This window comes from Trametes versicolor (assembly GCF_000271585.1).
Source record: "Trametes versicolor FP-101664 SS1 unplaced genomic scaffold TRAVEscaffold_6, whole genome shotgun sequence".
Classification (NCBI taxonomy): Eukaryota; Fungi; Basidiomycota; class Agaricomycetes; order Polyporales; family Polyporaceae; genus Trametes; species Trametes versicolor.
Window position 1 is genome coordinate 2,719,804 of NW_007360326.1, and position 15,185 is coordinate 2,734,988.

Here is a 15,185-nt window from a genome sequence, read left to right on the forward strand (position 1 = left end):
AGAAACTGTGGGGACACTGCGCAAAGGCACTGGCAGGACGTGGTGAACAAAACCGTGGACGCGGTCGATCCAGTCTTCGAAGTTGTCTGAGCTGTCTACGGGTGCATCTCCCGGTTGCGCGGTTCGTCGCGAAAGCCCATCGGGGCCATGCAAGGTGCCTGGGACGTGGACAAGATTGAAATGGAAGGTGATGATTCCCAGGATCCAGCGATTGATGCTTGCGCCAGGTGCGAGATCGGGATTCTGGAGCATGCCCTTGATGTATTGCGCGTCGACCTCCACGATAAGGTTATGGATGCCGACGAGGTAGATCTTGGTAGCCTGCAACGCGCGGAAGAGACCGTACAGCTCCAGTTTTGGTTGGGAAAACCGCGATTTGCGGTCGTTGAGAGTGATGGAGCCAAAGTGACTGTAGAACTGCTTATGCGGATCGTCTTTGTCGCACTGGCAGAGGTGATATCCGACCGCGATGTACGACGTGTCCACCGCTAAGATTACCGATGCGTGAGAGTTGTAGTTGATCGCACAAAGTGCCAGGGATTCGAGTAGCGCTTGGCGAAGGTCGTTCATTGCTGCTAGCTGCGGCTCCCTGAACTCGAAAGGTATCTCCTTCCGCGTAAGCTGCACGAGCGCATTCGCACGCTTCGCAAAGTTGCGGATGAAGATTCGCACGACTCCAATCGTTCCGAGAAATGCCCGCATGTCCAAAAGGTCTTTGCAGGGACCCCAGTTGCGGATCACTGCTGCGCGGGACTCGTCCGGAAGCTGCCCCTCTGGCGTACAGCGATGTCCAACAACCATGATTTCCCGCGCGCAGAGGATCAACTTGGTGCCTGAGAAAGTACCCCCAGCGTACTTCATCCGTTGGACTACCCGATTGATGTTGCCAAAGTGTTCCCACACGAAACACCGGATTTCGCGGTTCTGCGGAATGGTTTCGTAGACCCCGTTTGTATTGCGGTAGTTGGATTCGGGGCCCTTGCAAGGGACATTGTCGATGTAGGGGGCCGTCAGGTCTGGGATCTCAGGCCTCAGGATATAGGTGACGTCCTTGTGGAAGATGGGGACAGAGTTGGACCAGCCCATAGGGAGCGTACAGTGCCGCAGTGCGCCGAAGGGAGTCTGGAACATAGTGAGGTCTCTGGAGGATTCCGCGATCAGGCGCGACCTCCAAACTGTTCCGCGAGGTAGTTGGGCGTGGGCGGTACTCCCAAATGCTGGATGGTGACTTTGTTGAGTGGTTCGAGACTGTGGACGATGCGTAGTGAGTGTTTGTCCTTCTTCAGGACGCAGAACCACCACGAACGGTAAGAGGAGTTGGACAGCTCGTAGACTCCGGCCGCGATCTTGCGTTTGAGCATATCGCACACTTCCTTGTACAGGCCCAGTGGAATAGGAATATTCTTCTCCACCCATGGCATGTGTGGAAGGACCGGAAACTCGACAGGCGGGAAGAACTCTGGCTTGAAACACCCGCGCTCGTCGTCGCTCCATGCAAAACCGTTGTTGTGGACGCTCATGAAGTGATGGACAAGCTTCTTCTCCTCCGCCCACAGGAAGTCGTCGCCGTGAGCCTTGTCGAAGGCCTCCTTACGCTCCTGTGTGTAGCGACCAGTTGGTACGAATGGTGGGGGTGTTGGTGAGAGCTTCGGCATCGTAGCGAGAGGGTCCCCCGTGATGTGGTGTTCTATGCGGAACTTCTCCGGGCACGTCCCAAGGACTGCACGCACCTTCTGCGCAACGGGCTTGTACTTCTTCTTGGACTGGATATAGGCACTTGCAAGCCCATCAACAGTCGGAGTATCCGCCGCTGCATCAGGTTCCGCGCTCGTCTGGGACGCCGTTCGCGCGGTGGTTTCGCACGCTACTGCCGGCGAAGTGTCTGCTGCGGAACGGGGGTATACGACGCGGGAGCCCTTGTCCGTTCTATAGGAGAACACGAACACACCGCTAGAGTCTAGTGTAGATGGTGCAGGTTGTGAGGAATACGGGGTATCGGCGCCGCCGGGTTGAACCGTGGTAGAGAAGATGTTTGCCCTCGGCGCTTCGCGCGCGGAAGGGCCAGGGCGAACGTCTCGAGGTAACAGAGGAGACAGGGGAGACAGGCTATCGGATGGTTCGCTTTGTGGGTTTGATGCGTGAAAGAACACTTTTGTAATGTTTGGGATTCGGTCGCAGGCAGAGAGATAGAGAGCAGGTATAGGTACAGAGGGATCGGAGACTTGGGTATAGGCGCAGATGCGCGGAACGCCGCCATCCATCTTGATGATGACAGCGACTTCTTTGCTACCATCTTCAAATAGTAGGCTCGGGTCGGACAGGCTCGGGGTTAGGACGGGCTCGAAAACGAGCACGTCCCCGTGGAATGGTGGGGATCGTTGCGATTTGTCCAGTGTTGGGGCATTTGATAGTGATGGTCTGGTCTTCGTTGTCAAAGTTCTTGATGACGCTCTTGGTTAGAACGTCGAAGGGCCTTCCAAGCAGCATGTCGTACGCCGCATTGCAAACGACGTGGACCTGTAGGTAAACGACAATCGTCGAGACCTTGAACGGCATGTTCTGCACCAGTCCGAGCGATTTCTCGACCTCTCCGTTCGCGGACTGCATGTTCAGCCGTATTGTGGGGTCGTACAATAGTCCGAGGTGGTGACACACGTGCTCTGACATCGCGACGATCATACAGCCAGGGTCGACGATCGCTTCCACGTACTCCTTGGTATCAACAAGGCCGACGATCGACCACAACGCGTGCAACTCCTTCGCGTTCTTCAGCGGAGGACTCTCTCCAGATGGCGCTACATCGCGGAGGTAGACGTCATAAAGGTCGGGGAGAACGAAGCCACCAGGCTCTAGCGGCGTCCCAAAACACGAGAGTTCCTCCTGCTCCGTTTCGGCCGCTCCCTGAGCCCCTCCAACGCTGGCGAACGCGACAGTTTGCTGCCCCGTGGGTGGGACTCGTCGTGGGGTGACCGCTTCGTGGAACTTCGCGCGGACCTCCGGTGCCAGCGAGAGCAGCTCCTCCGTCGAGACGTGATCACGGGAGTCTTCATCATACGCTCAAAGACTGCGGCAGCGAGCCCGGGTTGATAGACCGGTGCGATGGTGCGAAAGGCACCGTTGCGCTCTTGTTCCTTCGGTTTCGCAGGTGGCGCTCCAAAGGCGCGCACATTCGGAGGCGCGTAAGTCGCATCGCGCGCTTTCGCGAAGGGGTGCTCCGGTAGCAGTGGCACACCTTGATCCGCCGGTGCGCGGTACGGGGTCCCGGGGCGCTCCTGCGGTCGTGGCTGCTCAGGCACCTGGTTCTCTGTGGTGCGGATAGTGGTGTCGTGTACGGACCGTTCGCGGTCCCCGGCCGCTACCGTTTCGCGGAATTGCAGTGCAGGTTTGAGATGCAGAGGGACCGGCCGAGGAGGCAGCACAGCAGCGTTAGGCTTTGGAGGTGCGAAGGCTGCTGAAGATTGCGATGGGCCCGGACGTGGGCCGCGAAACTGGCCGCGAACATGGCTTCTGGAACGAGGGTATCTCCACGCCGTCAAAGTGTTCCTTCCCCCTCTTGAGCATGTAGAGCTCGTGCTCCAACTGCTGGATACGATCCTCCGCTGTGAACTGGAAGCTGCTAGCCCACGGTTCCATGTCCTCCGTGATCGCAAACACCATTTGGGCCGCCGGCGCGGGGTTCTGGCCTTGGCGAACACGCTCTCGCCGATGCCATTCATAGAGCCGATTGCGCATAGTCAAGCCATCAAATCCGGGGAGCTGCCGCGGAAGAAATTGGCCAGTGGGAAGCACAATTAGACCTTCCGGGTTTTGCGAACACTTCCCTTCGCGGATATTGGTTTCCGCAGCTGGGCAGTTCCACAGCATGTGGTTCGCGTCCCCGCAGAAGTGACAGAAGCTGTTGGGCAGCGCGTTCGTCACAAAACCGTTCCCTCCCTGCTGAAAGCCTTGTGCCCCTTGCATCATGCCTTGATAGTTAGGCGCGGGGTGTGCACCGGCGTTCAGGGGCCCTAGAAAGCGGTTTGCAGTCGTGGCGGCATTTGCGTTGTTGCCACCTTGCGCAAGGAGGTGAAAGAGCGGTGCGAGGTCCTCCACCTTAATGCTCGTATTGTCCGCGGGCACCGCGGTCTGGGGAATGGCTGGCATCACCTGGTACGACACGGCCGTCGTTCCGTGCAGAATGAACTTCGCAACTTCGTAGACTTTAGCCAGCTCGTAGGCCTCGTCCAGGTGGTGGTCAGGGTCCTTGAGTTGCAGTCGCTGTGAGACCTGGTCGCGGAGCGGATTGCAGAGTCCTCGTACGAACAGTCTCGACTGTTCGAATGCGGACATCTTGTTTTGCTGGATCAGGTAGGACGTCATCGCATAAAACGGCCTATAGAACTCGCCGAGCTCGCTGCTGGTTGTGATCGGCGCCCTACTACGGCTCTCCAGCAGCTGGTCAACTTCCGCGTTAGAGAACTTCCGCGTTTCGCTGGCCCCAGGGTGCGCTGCGTAGATTGCGGAGTGGAACTCCTTGAAGGTCTTCGTCTCATCCTTGAATTCTGCCATCTCCTCGTAGAACTCCGACTCCTTGATCGGCACGTACTGCGTGACCCATTTCTTCTGCTGCTTCGGGTCCATTACACCCGTGATCTCAAAAAGTGTCTCGAGGTCCTGGAAGAACCGGCGGAGGTTCCGCGGCTCGCTAGAGTCAAAGGTGGGTGCAGTTGCGTGCCCGCGCGCTGGCATCGAGCGGCGCATTGCGAAGTTGTTCTGTTCCGCCATAGAGGACTAAGGCTGGGCAGCAGATCCAGATCATGTGCAGATCAACCTGGATCTGACCTGAAAATTGATCTGTGGATCCAGATCTCCCAGGTCTGGATCAGCGCAGGTCTGGATCAACACAGATCCAGGTCAGAGCTTGCAGCCAGACCATGATCCACAGATCACCACTCAAAAATTTGTGTCCTTATGGAAGACCTTTAGAACCTCATAATTTGTCCATTGGACCAATGAAAAGTTTTGGATGCACAGATCCCTCACACAGTCACCTGGACCTGGATCTGTTTTGATCTGGCCCCACAGATCCAGATCAAAACAGATCCAGGCCAGCACAGGTCCAGATCTAGGAATATTTGGCTCCTTGATCTGTGGGTTCAGATCCAGATCATCTGTGGATCGATCCATGCCCAGCCTTATAGAGGACACAGTGGAGTGATCGCGTGAGTGAGAGGAGGCGCTAGGAGTTTGGTGTGTCGTGTTGCTGTCTGAGGATGATGGTTCTAGCAGAGTGAGGTTCGAGACCACAGATTGCGGGCTACCATATGGTGTGGCGTAGTTGAGGAAGGACTCCTCTGCACCTTCCGCGAGTGGTTCGGAGAGGATAGGCTGCGATGAGAGGATCGCGCGGTGGACAACGGTGTTTGCGGTGTCCTGTAGCCAATGGGTCGCGGAAGGGTCGGTTTTGAGCGCTTGGATACTTTTCGCGAGTAGCGCGAAGAGCGGGTCTACTAGCGAGGGTACTAGGTCAAGCACTAGTTGGTTCCTCAGCCGTGATACACCTCGTAGAAGCTGGTCCATGAAGTCTTGTTGTTGGGGAAGGGTAAGGTTCAACTCATCGTCGTTTGCGAGGGTCGCGTTGGAGGCCCACTCGAGTAGGGGGGCAGTTGCGATGACCGCGAGTGCTTCCGAGCGGACCCTAGCTGCGGTGGTGGCGCAAAAGACGGCAGGCTCGTTCAGGAGTATTGCGGTGCCCGTATCAAGGATGGCTAGAGCCGCGCGAAGGAGCGCGTCGATCTGATCTTTGCTGAGGGAGCGCGGAAGCCTTTTTGCAAAGGCACGGATTTGCTCGGGAAGGAGGGCGCTTGAGAGTGTGTCGTTTTGTCGAGACGCAGAATGCAATCTGCGATGAATCGCTGCTGAGACGGCGCTATCGCCGTCGAAGGAGGAAGCCGACAAGTGAAACTTGTACACACACCCCCTGCGGTGGTCACCAGAACGATGCACTCAACCGACCAGTAAGGACGGAAGAAGGAGACGGTCGAGAGCCCTAGGAGGTCGAGACCGGGCTGCGGAATGTCTCGCGAAGCGCGAGGAGAAGCAGGTTCGTGTCGGGTGCCCTTCGGGCGGCGCAGTACACGGGAGAACGCAGTAGAGGGAGCGGAAGAGGGAAGGACGGTGGACTGATGACAACTCAGCTGAGCTGGCGTTCCACGGGACGCGGGAGGGCCTCTTCGCAGCCTGTGTTAGGCTTCACAGGGAGTCCGCAACGCTAAACGCTATTTTGCAGGGGTTCGCAGAGCTCGCAGTTTGCAGGGTCGTCGAGGGTTCTTCGTGAGAGAAGGTGAAATCTGAGCCAAGGGGGGATTTCCATTCTCACAGCCCGAGGGTGTAGGTATTTACAGGGCCAGCCAAAACCGTGCTACAGTGATCAGAAAGTCTCTACGGAACGTCCATCGCGGAGGGGACTGGCGCCCGCGATGCGCCAGCCGTCTACCGCGTAAACGCGGAACACGCCCATGCGCCCCACCGGTCCGGTGATGCGGAACGCACCCCCTCCGCGCGTGTCTGCCCATGCGGTCGTGATATCACGCAATAAGTCGTTCCGCGCGAGTGCAAAGCTTCCGCGCCCACACCGCGATGAGGCCTCTGCCCCGTTGAGGTCTCGCGAACCCGCGGAAACCGCGAAAAGAAGGCCAGGCAGGTGGTGGCTCGATACCGGGCGTATCACCGCTCTCGAACTCTGAGACGCCCCCGGTTGAATCAACTGCCCGGGCTCCAGGGAGCGCCGCTGCCCCCTCCAAGACCGAGTCGGCACGCTCTCCCATCAGTACATTGCCCTCGAAGGTCGACAACGACGACACCCCCATGCCTGTTCCAGAGTGGGTTACAGATGCGACACGCTACTTTGCGCTCATCAAAGGTGGCGAGCGCTGGAAGCGCCTCATGGACAACTGGCTGGAGTTCGAGAACGTCCTACGCTATCCCAACGGACAGGTGAGTATCAGGAGTGTTCCGTGAGGCATCAATACTAAGTTGCTGCTACAGGACACCAGCAATCGTCTCGCTAAGGAATTTCGCCCTGATGAAGTGAGGTTATGGATGAAGAATCACCGGCTCTACGAGAAGCTCCCCAAGATCAAGTCCCCAAAGCAATTCTCTGTGTCCTGGAAGAGGTGGTGGGTCTCGCTGCAGCCCTCCTTGCGCACGAACGACGAAGCTTGGCCGCTGCCCCGAAGTGAGCCCGTCAATCCTTCTGATTGGGATATAGTGGCCAGAGGCGGCTGCAACGGCTTGTTCCTTGTTGTCCTAACCCTCGCTTGGTGGCTATGGGTGACGCTTAACGAGAACGAGGACAGCATGGACGTCTTCAGCACCATTGAGGACGTCAGCTGGGTATGTAGGACCATAACTGCATATGTTCGCATTCGCCGTCCAAACAATAGCGAGGACAACGAGATTGATGACGAGTGCCCTACCAAGTGTCCGCGTTTGGAGTAGCCATGCTTGACCGGCCTGGTTTAGCTTGTACTTTGTACCACCGTCATTCAATATCATTCTGAAGTCTCCGAGTCCAAGTTGCTTGTCTGCGTCGGCAGAAAAGGATGACATATGGCAGTTTTGAACTGGCAGCCACTATGGGCACCTACACCCGGTGGCAGCGCAAGATCACACGCTTGTGTGCATGACAGCTGCGGGCACGCTCTACAGGCACTACATTACTGATGAGGCAATGCGGCGTTGAGTAGCACTTCCAAATATGGTAATTGAAGCGAGCGTCGAGTAGGAATTCCCAATTTGGCAACACGGCAAGCTTTGAAGCTGCCACATGGGCGATCTGCTGAAGCCAAATATGGCAGGCATACCATTGTACAATCTATCCACCAGACTAATTGACAGGCTAGACCAGGGGCTCCTAGACTCAATTACAATAATAGACAGGCTAGAGGAGAAGCTTCAAGGATCAATTACAATAACAGACAGGCAAGGCTAGGGAATAATATAATGATGTACCAGGGGAATTAACAAAGATAATGGGCAGTGACAGAATACACAGAGTTTGCACCAGCTACATGGGCCATAATTTTATTATACTGGCCAGTTGCTGTTGTAACTATAATACATCATAAACCGACTATCTGCCTGGGACGTTTTACATCATAAACTGTTTATGTACTGATCTATCACGAGGGCTTGTATAGCCGCCTGCGGGGTTGTAGGCCCTCCCCCGGCATCTCGGCCGCCTTCCCAATGCGGCAGTTTGCCTTCGCGTACGCTCCTCCTCCTCGCTTACTGGTGTACACACCCCCAAATGGCAATACACGGTGCTACCTACTTTGGCCAGATCTACTGATCTGATGCCTGCCCCTCCCGGACGAGACCACACTGCGCACGCCCTATGCGCCTCGCGTAGCACGCCCTGTGCGCCCTAATGTAGCTCGCCTTCCGCGTCTCAATGCAGCGCGCCGTGCCTACCCCGCCTCGTTCGATGCGCGGGCGCTCCGGAGCCTCTGTGCAAGCGGAGCCCCCGCGGTGCACGTCATAAATTTACCGGCCCTCCCTCCTCGACTTAGTGTAACTCTAGCGGGTCCGTGCGTGTGGTCCGCGCGACGCTGGCATTTGCGCGCGCATTCAGCGCCGCACAACATGACATGCAGGCGGGCACCGCACAGGACACAACACCCAGGCCGTGGTACGCGCTGCTGAAGGGGTTCGCAAGGGGCGTGCATGCCGCGCGTACTCTTGCAAGGGGCGTGCACGCCGCGCGTACTCAGCGCCGCCCCACGTGCGGGCGGGAACGGTACCTCAACAATCCGGGATGCCTAACCACTGGTGAGTGGTCGTCCATAGCAATCACAGCATGGTATTAAAGGGATCTAAGAAAGATGAGCAAAGTACTAGTCCAGGAATGGCGAAGGCGACGACGAAAGCTCGTGGATATGACAAGTATGGCAGATAGGCGTACTGACGATATAGTAAGTGCAAATGAGCGGTGCACCCGGGGCGAAAACGAGAGAGTTGCCGCGGGCTAACACGGGGTGGATGTTGTATGTAGAACCAAGAAGCGAGAGGCCGGTCGTGAGCGAAAACGAGAGGTGTGCAGCAAGGGAAAATGAGAGGCGGGCAGTGAGGCAAAACAAGATGTGGGCGGCGAGCAAAGACGAGAGGCACGTGGTGCCGACAAGATGTGCGGGAAATGGCGTCCATATAGGTAGAGTTGGCGAGCAAACTAGAGGGCAAAACTGGCCTAGAGGGCCGTGGATAGCACATTGGCGAGTATGTGTGCTGGGGGTATATGTGAAGGGCGAGTGGGGGAGCAGGACAAAGGCGGCCATGGAGCTGCTATCGAGGGAATCGGTCCGCCATCAAACACGTGCACGCTTCGATCGGCATGACGGTACCCCCGCAGGCTCTGTGTCCCCCTCGAAAGGTCGCTTCCTGTCCAGGTAGTTAGCAAAAGTACAAATAGACGTAAGTGTGATATACATACTGGGAAGGCGCATCCTCGACCGCACTCTGAGCCATGGAAGAGATCACCCAGCTGACATCGATCACGGCAGCTTGCCACTCCATCCGTGTGGCCGAGGTGTTGGAATGCGCGATTTAGCGCTGGAAAGTTCGTATGGTTTCTCGATTAGGACACAATGACTAAGCGATTACTTAGGTAGTACTAGAAAATTCGTTTGTAAGTAGTATATAAGTGCGCGGCCTACAGCCGCGTCTCTACGCCTTTAATTCACTTTCATCCCTCTCCTCTCGGGACTTCTGACACGAGGACAGCACTCCATGCCACCATGACAGCGACAGCAGCACCATCATGAGCCCGTTCTTGCCGGGGTTCTTGAGCACGTCCCAGTCGCCGTTCCCCCCGGGGACTGGTCTACCTGAGCTATCTCGCAGACGCCACTCTAGCTATAGACCACCCCACCACAGCCACCACAGCCTACAGAACTCTGCCTCGTCTGCGATCTCGGGCGGCTTCTTGAGATCGCAACGGAGCACGCGCATCCAGACATGGAAGGCCTCGGGGCGGTGCTCAGTGCCAAAACCCTTTGCCTAGTGTTCCGTCAGCGTGCTGATGATGTAAGAGAGATAGAAGTACATACCGACGTCTCGAACCCGTACGCACGTTTGACGACGGTCCACCACTCCAACACCCGCATGAAATCGGGCCCCATGCGGAGACTCTCCATGTGGTTGAACCCAGTTCTGAGCCACTCTGGCCAGCCCTCTTCATCCAACATGATGATGTCGTGCACAATGGGAGGGGATTCCGGGGACGTTTCGAGAATGGCCCCCGACATAGTACCGGGTGCTGCGAGCGTACGGGTTGCGCTGTCGGTGGAGTGGGAGGCATCCGTGGCAGTTGGTGGCGCTGCGGGCGTAGTCATCGTGGTTGTGGTTGGCGCGTTTGGACTCGGCAAGTTCGAGGACGACGCGGTGGCGGCGGCGGTTTTCCCCGTAGTGGTCGCCACGCTCGTATCTATCGCAGAGGACGACGCTGCGGCACTCGTGGACAGCACCGTGCTTTCCGTAGTCTCCGTTGCTGCAGTGCCTTCTGGGCCCATCGCGCTCGGAGTCGTCGTCGTGACGGTAGTAGTCCCCGTCGTCGACCGTGAGGTCCCCGTGGTTGTAACCAAAGAGTTGCAACCAGCTGGGGTACCAGAGGATGTGATCGGTGTTGCACTGCCCGAGGCGAGCGATTTCGAGCTGTGTGCGGTGAGGCGACCGGACTTGCGGGAGGGACCAGTGGGTACGGTCTTGCGCGACGTCCGGGTCTTCTTTGATGATTTCGGCTGAGGGAGGGCGCAGAGATACAGGGAGATGGGCTCCGGCGTGGTCCTCAAGTTGTTGAGCAGGGAGGTGGCACTCGCACGCGAGTTAATGCAGTCAATATCGTACTCGCTGTACCGGCTGAGTCGCCAAAGATGGGCACACTGAACCTCCTCTGAATGCCGGGCGAGCTCTTCGCACACCACAGGACTGAGCCCGACCTCTTCGGCGGTGGGGACCTTGGCGCCAGCGAGCACCGCAGGCATCTCCTGCTCGACCTCACCATCCTGCCCCTCGTCCTCGTCCTCGTCCGCTTCCTTGTCCTTGTCCTCATCCCCCTCGTCCTCTTCATTCCACTCGCCCTCGTCCTCGTCCTCCTCGTCAGTGTCCTCATCGTCACTCTCCTCGGCTACCAGGGACTGGTGTGACTTGCCCTTCCCGCTGCGCCGACCTTGGTGGGAGACCGGCTGCCTTTGCTTTGTCGCCACCTGCTTCGCTTTCCCGACCGTGGTGTTACGCGTAGTCGCCGTAGACTTCTTCCCAGAGGTCGACGTCACTTTGATGGTCCCCGAAGAGAACGTCGAGGGTTGGGCGGCGGAGGCGGCAGAAGTCGATGGTGCGGGAGCGGAGAGATCGTCCGATGACAGTTCAACCGGCGCATTGGGCGGGGTTGAGAGCTGACCGTCGGTGCTGCTTTCAGAGGGGTTGACGAGGTTGTGCAGGCGCGTCTGCCATTCTGCAAGAACAGTAAGTTCAGTAAGACGGATGTGAGATACTTCGTAAAGGGACATACCAGAGCTTGCCATCAGATACCTCGTGTACGACATCATCACGTCGGTCTTGAACTTCTCCGGCTCGTGTGCATGCCAAGGCACTGACTTGGGGCCTTGCATCTTGCCTGCCTCCATGCTACGACGTAGTCAAGCAATCGTCGCTCGAAATCTAAGTCTAAACTCGCTTACATCTTAATTTTGAACTCTTGCTCGCCGGAGAGGAGTGGTACACCCGCGATGAGGGTCAGATAGAAGCCGGTGTACTCGCGAAGGAGCTCGAGAAGAGGCTGCACAACTCCCACAATCATGTCCTGGGCACTGAAGTTGCGTTGTAAAGGTAAGTACGTGGATAGTGACGCGCACATGCATGGGACACTTACACTTCGCGGTCGTCCTGGGACACAGGCGCATGTTCTTCCTCCTCCTCGTCCTCCGCCGCATGCTCTGCTGCAAGCTCGGCCTTGAGCTCGGCGCAATACTCCTCCGTCTCCTTATTCAGGAGCTCGCGGGCGATCTTCGACCTCAGAGCGAGCGCGTCCGAAGCGTTGAGACCGGCATCGGGCCAACGCTCGTCGAAAACAGCCGCAATCTCGTCGGGCTTCTTTGACATGTATAGCTGCCAGAGAGAGCGTCCACGGGAGGGGGGCAGAGGGTTGGCTCTCTCGCGCAGTGTGGCAAGGAGAGGGGCCCACGGATTCTGATTGTCACGCAGGAAGACCATACGTCGGTAGCGCATGTGACAGCGAATTCGCTGTATACAAGCCATGTTAGTACGGTATTAGGGCGCGATAGTCACATACTACCTTCTGTGTCTGCTTTATGACCTGCCCCTTGGCGGCGAGCACATCAGGCAGCTCGGTGTTTGGCACAGACCAGTCGCAGTCCTCAGGTTCCTGGTCCAAGGGAAGGTGCCACGGCCAGTTCCTCCAGTAATCCGCAAATATTTGGTTCCAGAAGTCGTTTTGAGCCTTTCGATTGGCGTTTTTGAGCAAGACGAAGGTGGGTAGATGGCTTTGCAAAAGGATGGCGCAAGAGCCGTGGAAGAGACCAGGGTTGCCGGACTTGCCACCTTTCTTCTCTCGCTTGGCCCGGCGCCGCTGGTGCGTTTTCTTGGAGCTGCCGTAGATCGGGGCGAGGGAGCCAGCGGCGATGCCTTCCATGGCAGGAGAGAGAGAAAGGTTACGGCGCGTACGGCACGTCGACTTGGTGTGCCACTGCCAACCAAACCCCATCCACTCCCACCCTAAACGATGTGACCGGCGTGATGTCATGTCGCGCTCCCAAATCCGTCGAGTTGCCCCGCACTCACGCCGCTTCTCTCGACCACCCACCATCTCGCCTGTAACAAGATGGTGTCGATGAAGCACTGCGCGGAGTGGGACACCTTCGCCGCGTCCCTTGGCAAGACCCCAAGATACGACAAGCAGGGCCAAGTCATTCCGATCGGCAAAACGGAGGAGAATAGACCGCGCTACTACGTCGTGTGGCATGGCCGCGCCATAGGTATATTTTGCAACTGGTGTGCCCCGTTTGGAACTACAGCACAGAGCCTGCAGACTGACAAGTGCTCGCAGGGGCCTGACGCACAGCATGGTTACCGGGTTCAGCGGAGCCTGTCACAAGAAATTTATTACTCTAGAAGATGCTCGCAACGGCTGGCTCGAGGGACCTATCAGCCGCGTTATGGGCGACTGGAGGCCTCCCCATCCCCGTGATGCTCTGCCCACCCCGCCACGCCCTGCCCCTCGCGCGCAGAACTCGAACCATACCCATCCCGACGAGCAGAACCCTCTCCACGAGCAGCACCCACCCGACGAGGATGACGACAATTCCGCCGCCGCCGCATTTGAAGTCGACACCACTCCGAACATTGTGGAGCTCCGTCTGTCCGCTGCAGACACTGCAGGCCCCCCGAGCGACGACGACTCGGGGAGCGACGAGTACTTCGATGTCGACCATGTTGAGAAGGACGACCACCCTCCTCCCTCGCCTTCGCCTTCATCGGTGTCAAGTATGACGGCCACATCGCTGACATCGGGTACGATCACTCCAGGCACGATCGACACTCCTCAAATCTCCTCGGTGTCATTGGGTGCCACGCCGTCCATACGTGGTGCCTTGCTCAATACCCCGCGCAGCGCCGCCGCTCCCACTCTCCCCACACTATCTCGGAGCCTTTCCGGGGCGCGTTGCTGAACCACGCAACCCGCCACCCATCGAACGCGCTACCACCACGGTCCCCCAACCTGTTCGCCCCATTGCCCAGTCAGTTCAGACGACGGTGAGCTCTCGTGAGCCCCGCGCGACCTCGTCCGAGTTCCGGCCTCCGGTGGACACGGTGCTGGTCGATGCTAAGCGCAAGGACGTCTACGTTGTCGTCCATGGGGAATACCCCGGGGTTTATTTTGACTGGTAAGTCTTGATTGCACTAGAAGCAACATCAGCTGATACCTTGCCATAGGAACACTGCCATAATGATGCTCGGCACGAACCCCGGCATGAAGCTGGTGCGATTCCATTCCTTGAAGAAGGTGTCGTGGTATTTTGTCCAGGAGTACATGGCGAGGAACGTCAGGGTCCCTCTCGTGATTATCAACAATGAGGACAAGGACGATGACTAAGGGGGTCACGGTGCCCGTAGTTCCACTCTGTCCACAGGTAGCGGTAGTCTGTATGAATTGTGATGTCTCTCGTAACATGGCATTGACAGCGGTATTGAAAGTGTAGTAGTAAGCAAAACGTAACAGAGCGAGATAACTAAATGGGCAGACGGAAATCGTTGGGGATCTGATCAAGTTGGAACTCCACCCCAGCCATGACATAAAAAAGCTTGAAGGCGTCGACGGAAAGCTCCGCCCACATCGCTGTTGCCGCCTCGGGGTTGAGAAACATCATACCTCCACGCGCGATGAAACCCTGTATGTCGTCCAAAATCTTGTCCCCCTGCAGTATCCAGCACTCCACGCCGCTGATCCAGTCCGCGCGTGCGGATGGGACTCCGACAATGGCTTGCTGAATCTCGCTATTGAAGCGATGAATGAATGCGCGTGGGTCATTCGGATATCCCCAGGCATGAAGGGCAAAGTTGAGCTCCTGCAGCGAGTTACGCAGCTCCATATCGGGCGTAAGCGGAATACTCAGCGGGGGACGCGGGCGTGGCTCCGAGCTACACCAGAACGTCAGTCAGAATGTCCCCGCTCAACTAAGGTGCTGCGCACCGTTGTCCTCCCGCTGGCACTTGCGGAGCAGCGGCATTGGCCATGGCGAGCTGCTCGAGCGCGGAAACCTGAGGCGCGTTCGTAGCTGCCGTTTGGGCGGGTGTAGCGGCAGCGATGCCAGCGGGCCGTACACGCTCGCTGCATGCTTCGGGTGCGCTGCGTTCAGCGAGAAACAAAGAGTCCATAAGCAGGAAGGGACGCACACTCTGAGACACTCTTGATAGCGTTGATTGCGCGCTCGACGAAGCTGCTGGCGGCGAAGCTCCTCAGCTTCGTCTGCCTGGACTGGCGCAGAGTTCGGCACGGAGGGATACTCGTCCGACACCATCACGCTGACGATATGCGAATAGTGGGGGTGGCGGTTTCTTTTGAGGGGTTTAAGATGTGAAGGGAGCTTGTAGAATTATTTGAGGCATCCGCAACGCAGGGCGGGATGTCAGTG

At 57.6% G+C, this 15,185-nt stretch overlaps 7 protein-coding genes across 7 annotated transcripts; 2 read left to right on the plus strand and 5 right to left on the minus strand.

Annotated features, from left to right (window-relative positions):
- Positions 1-126: 126 nt before the first annotated feature.
- On the minus strand, positions 127-570 carry TRAVEDRAFT_124073 (uncharacterized protein; the record flags this gene model as incomplete). Its single annotated transcript, XM_008040819.1, has 1 exon — positions 127-570. A coding segment is annotated over one exon (444 nt), but the record flags the coding sequence as incomplete, so codon positions are not given.
- A 105-nt stretch (positions 571-675) lies between these two features.
- TRAVEDRAFT_106121 (uncharacterized protein) lies at positions 676-1,047 on the minus strand (the record flags this gene model as incomplete). The annotated part of the gene is made up of 1 exon (XM_008040820.1): positions 676-1,047. A coding segment is annotated over one exon (372 nt), but the record flags the coding sequence as incomplete, so codon positions are not given.
- A 110-nt stretch (positions 1,048-1,157) lies between these two features.
- TRAVEDRAFT_124677 (uncharacterized protein) lies at positions 1,158-1,655 on the minus strand (the record flags this gene model as incomplete). Its single annotated transcript, XM_008040821.1, has 1 exon — positions 1,158-1,655. One exon carries the CDS (start codon positions 1,653-1,655, stop codon positions 1,158-1,160), a length of 498 nt encoding a protein of 165 aa, XP_008039012.1.
- Positions 1,656-2,295: 640 nt separating this feature from the next.
- Positions 2,296-4,764, minus strand: TRAVEDRAFT_48115 (uncharacterized protein; the record flags this gene model as incomplete). The annotated part of the gene is made up of 3 exons (XM_008040276.1): positions 2,296-3,044; positions 3,116-3,448; positions 3,501-4,764. 3 exons carry the CDS (start codon positions 4,762-4,764, stop codon positions 2,296-2,298), a joined length of 2,346 nt encoding a protein of 781 aa, XP_008038467.1.
- Positions 4,765-6,855: 2,091 nt separating this feature from the next.
- Positions 6,856-7,305, plus strand: TRAVEDRAFT_94514 (uncharacterized protein; the record flags this gene model as incomplete). The annotated part of the gene is made up of 2 exons (XM_008040822.1): positions 6,856-6,951; positions 7,015-7,305. Coding segments are annotated over 2 exons (387 nt in total), but the record flags the coding sequence as incomplete, so codon positions are not given.
- A 2,039-nt stretch (positions 7,306-9,344) lies between these two features.
- On the minus strand, positions 9,345-12,685 carry TRAVEDRAFT_20798 (uncharacterized protein; the record flags this gene model as incomplete). The annotated part of the gene is made up of 9 exons (XM_008039952.1): positions 9,345-9,417; positions 9,470-9,495; positions 9,793-9,863; positions 9,927-10,035; positions 10,086-11,488; positions 11,546-11,661; positions 11,715-11,843; positions 11,906-12,276; positions 12,326-12,685. The coding sequence occupies 9 exons, from the start codon at positions 12,683-12,685 to the stop codon at positions 9,345-9,347; spliced, it is 2,658 nt and encodes an 885-aa protein (XP_008038143.1).
- A 189-nt stretch (positions 12,686-12,874) lies between these two features.
- Positions 12,875-14,146, plus strand: TRAVEDRAFT_48118 (uncharacterized protein; the record flags this gene model as incomplete). Its single annotated transcript, XM_008040277.1, has 4 exons — positions 12,875-13,044; positions 13,100-13,536; positions 13,664-13,937; positions 13,987-14,146. The coding sequence occupies 4 exons, from the start codon at positions 12,875-12,877 to the stop codon at positions 14,144-14,146; spliced, it is 1,041 nt and encodes a 346-aa protein (XP_008038468.1).
- Positions 14,147-15,185: the final 1,039 nt, after the last annotated feature.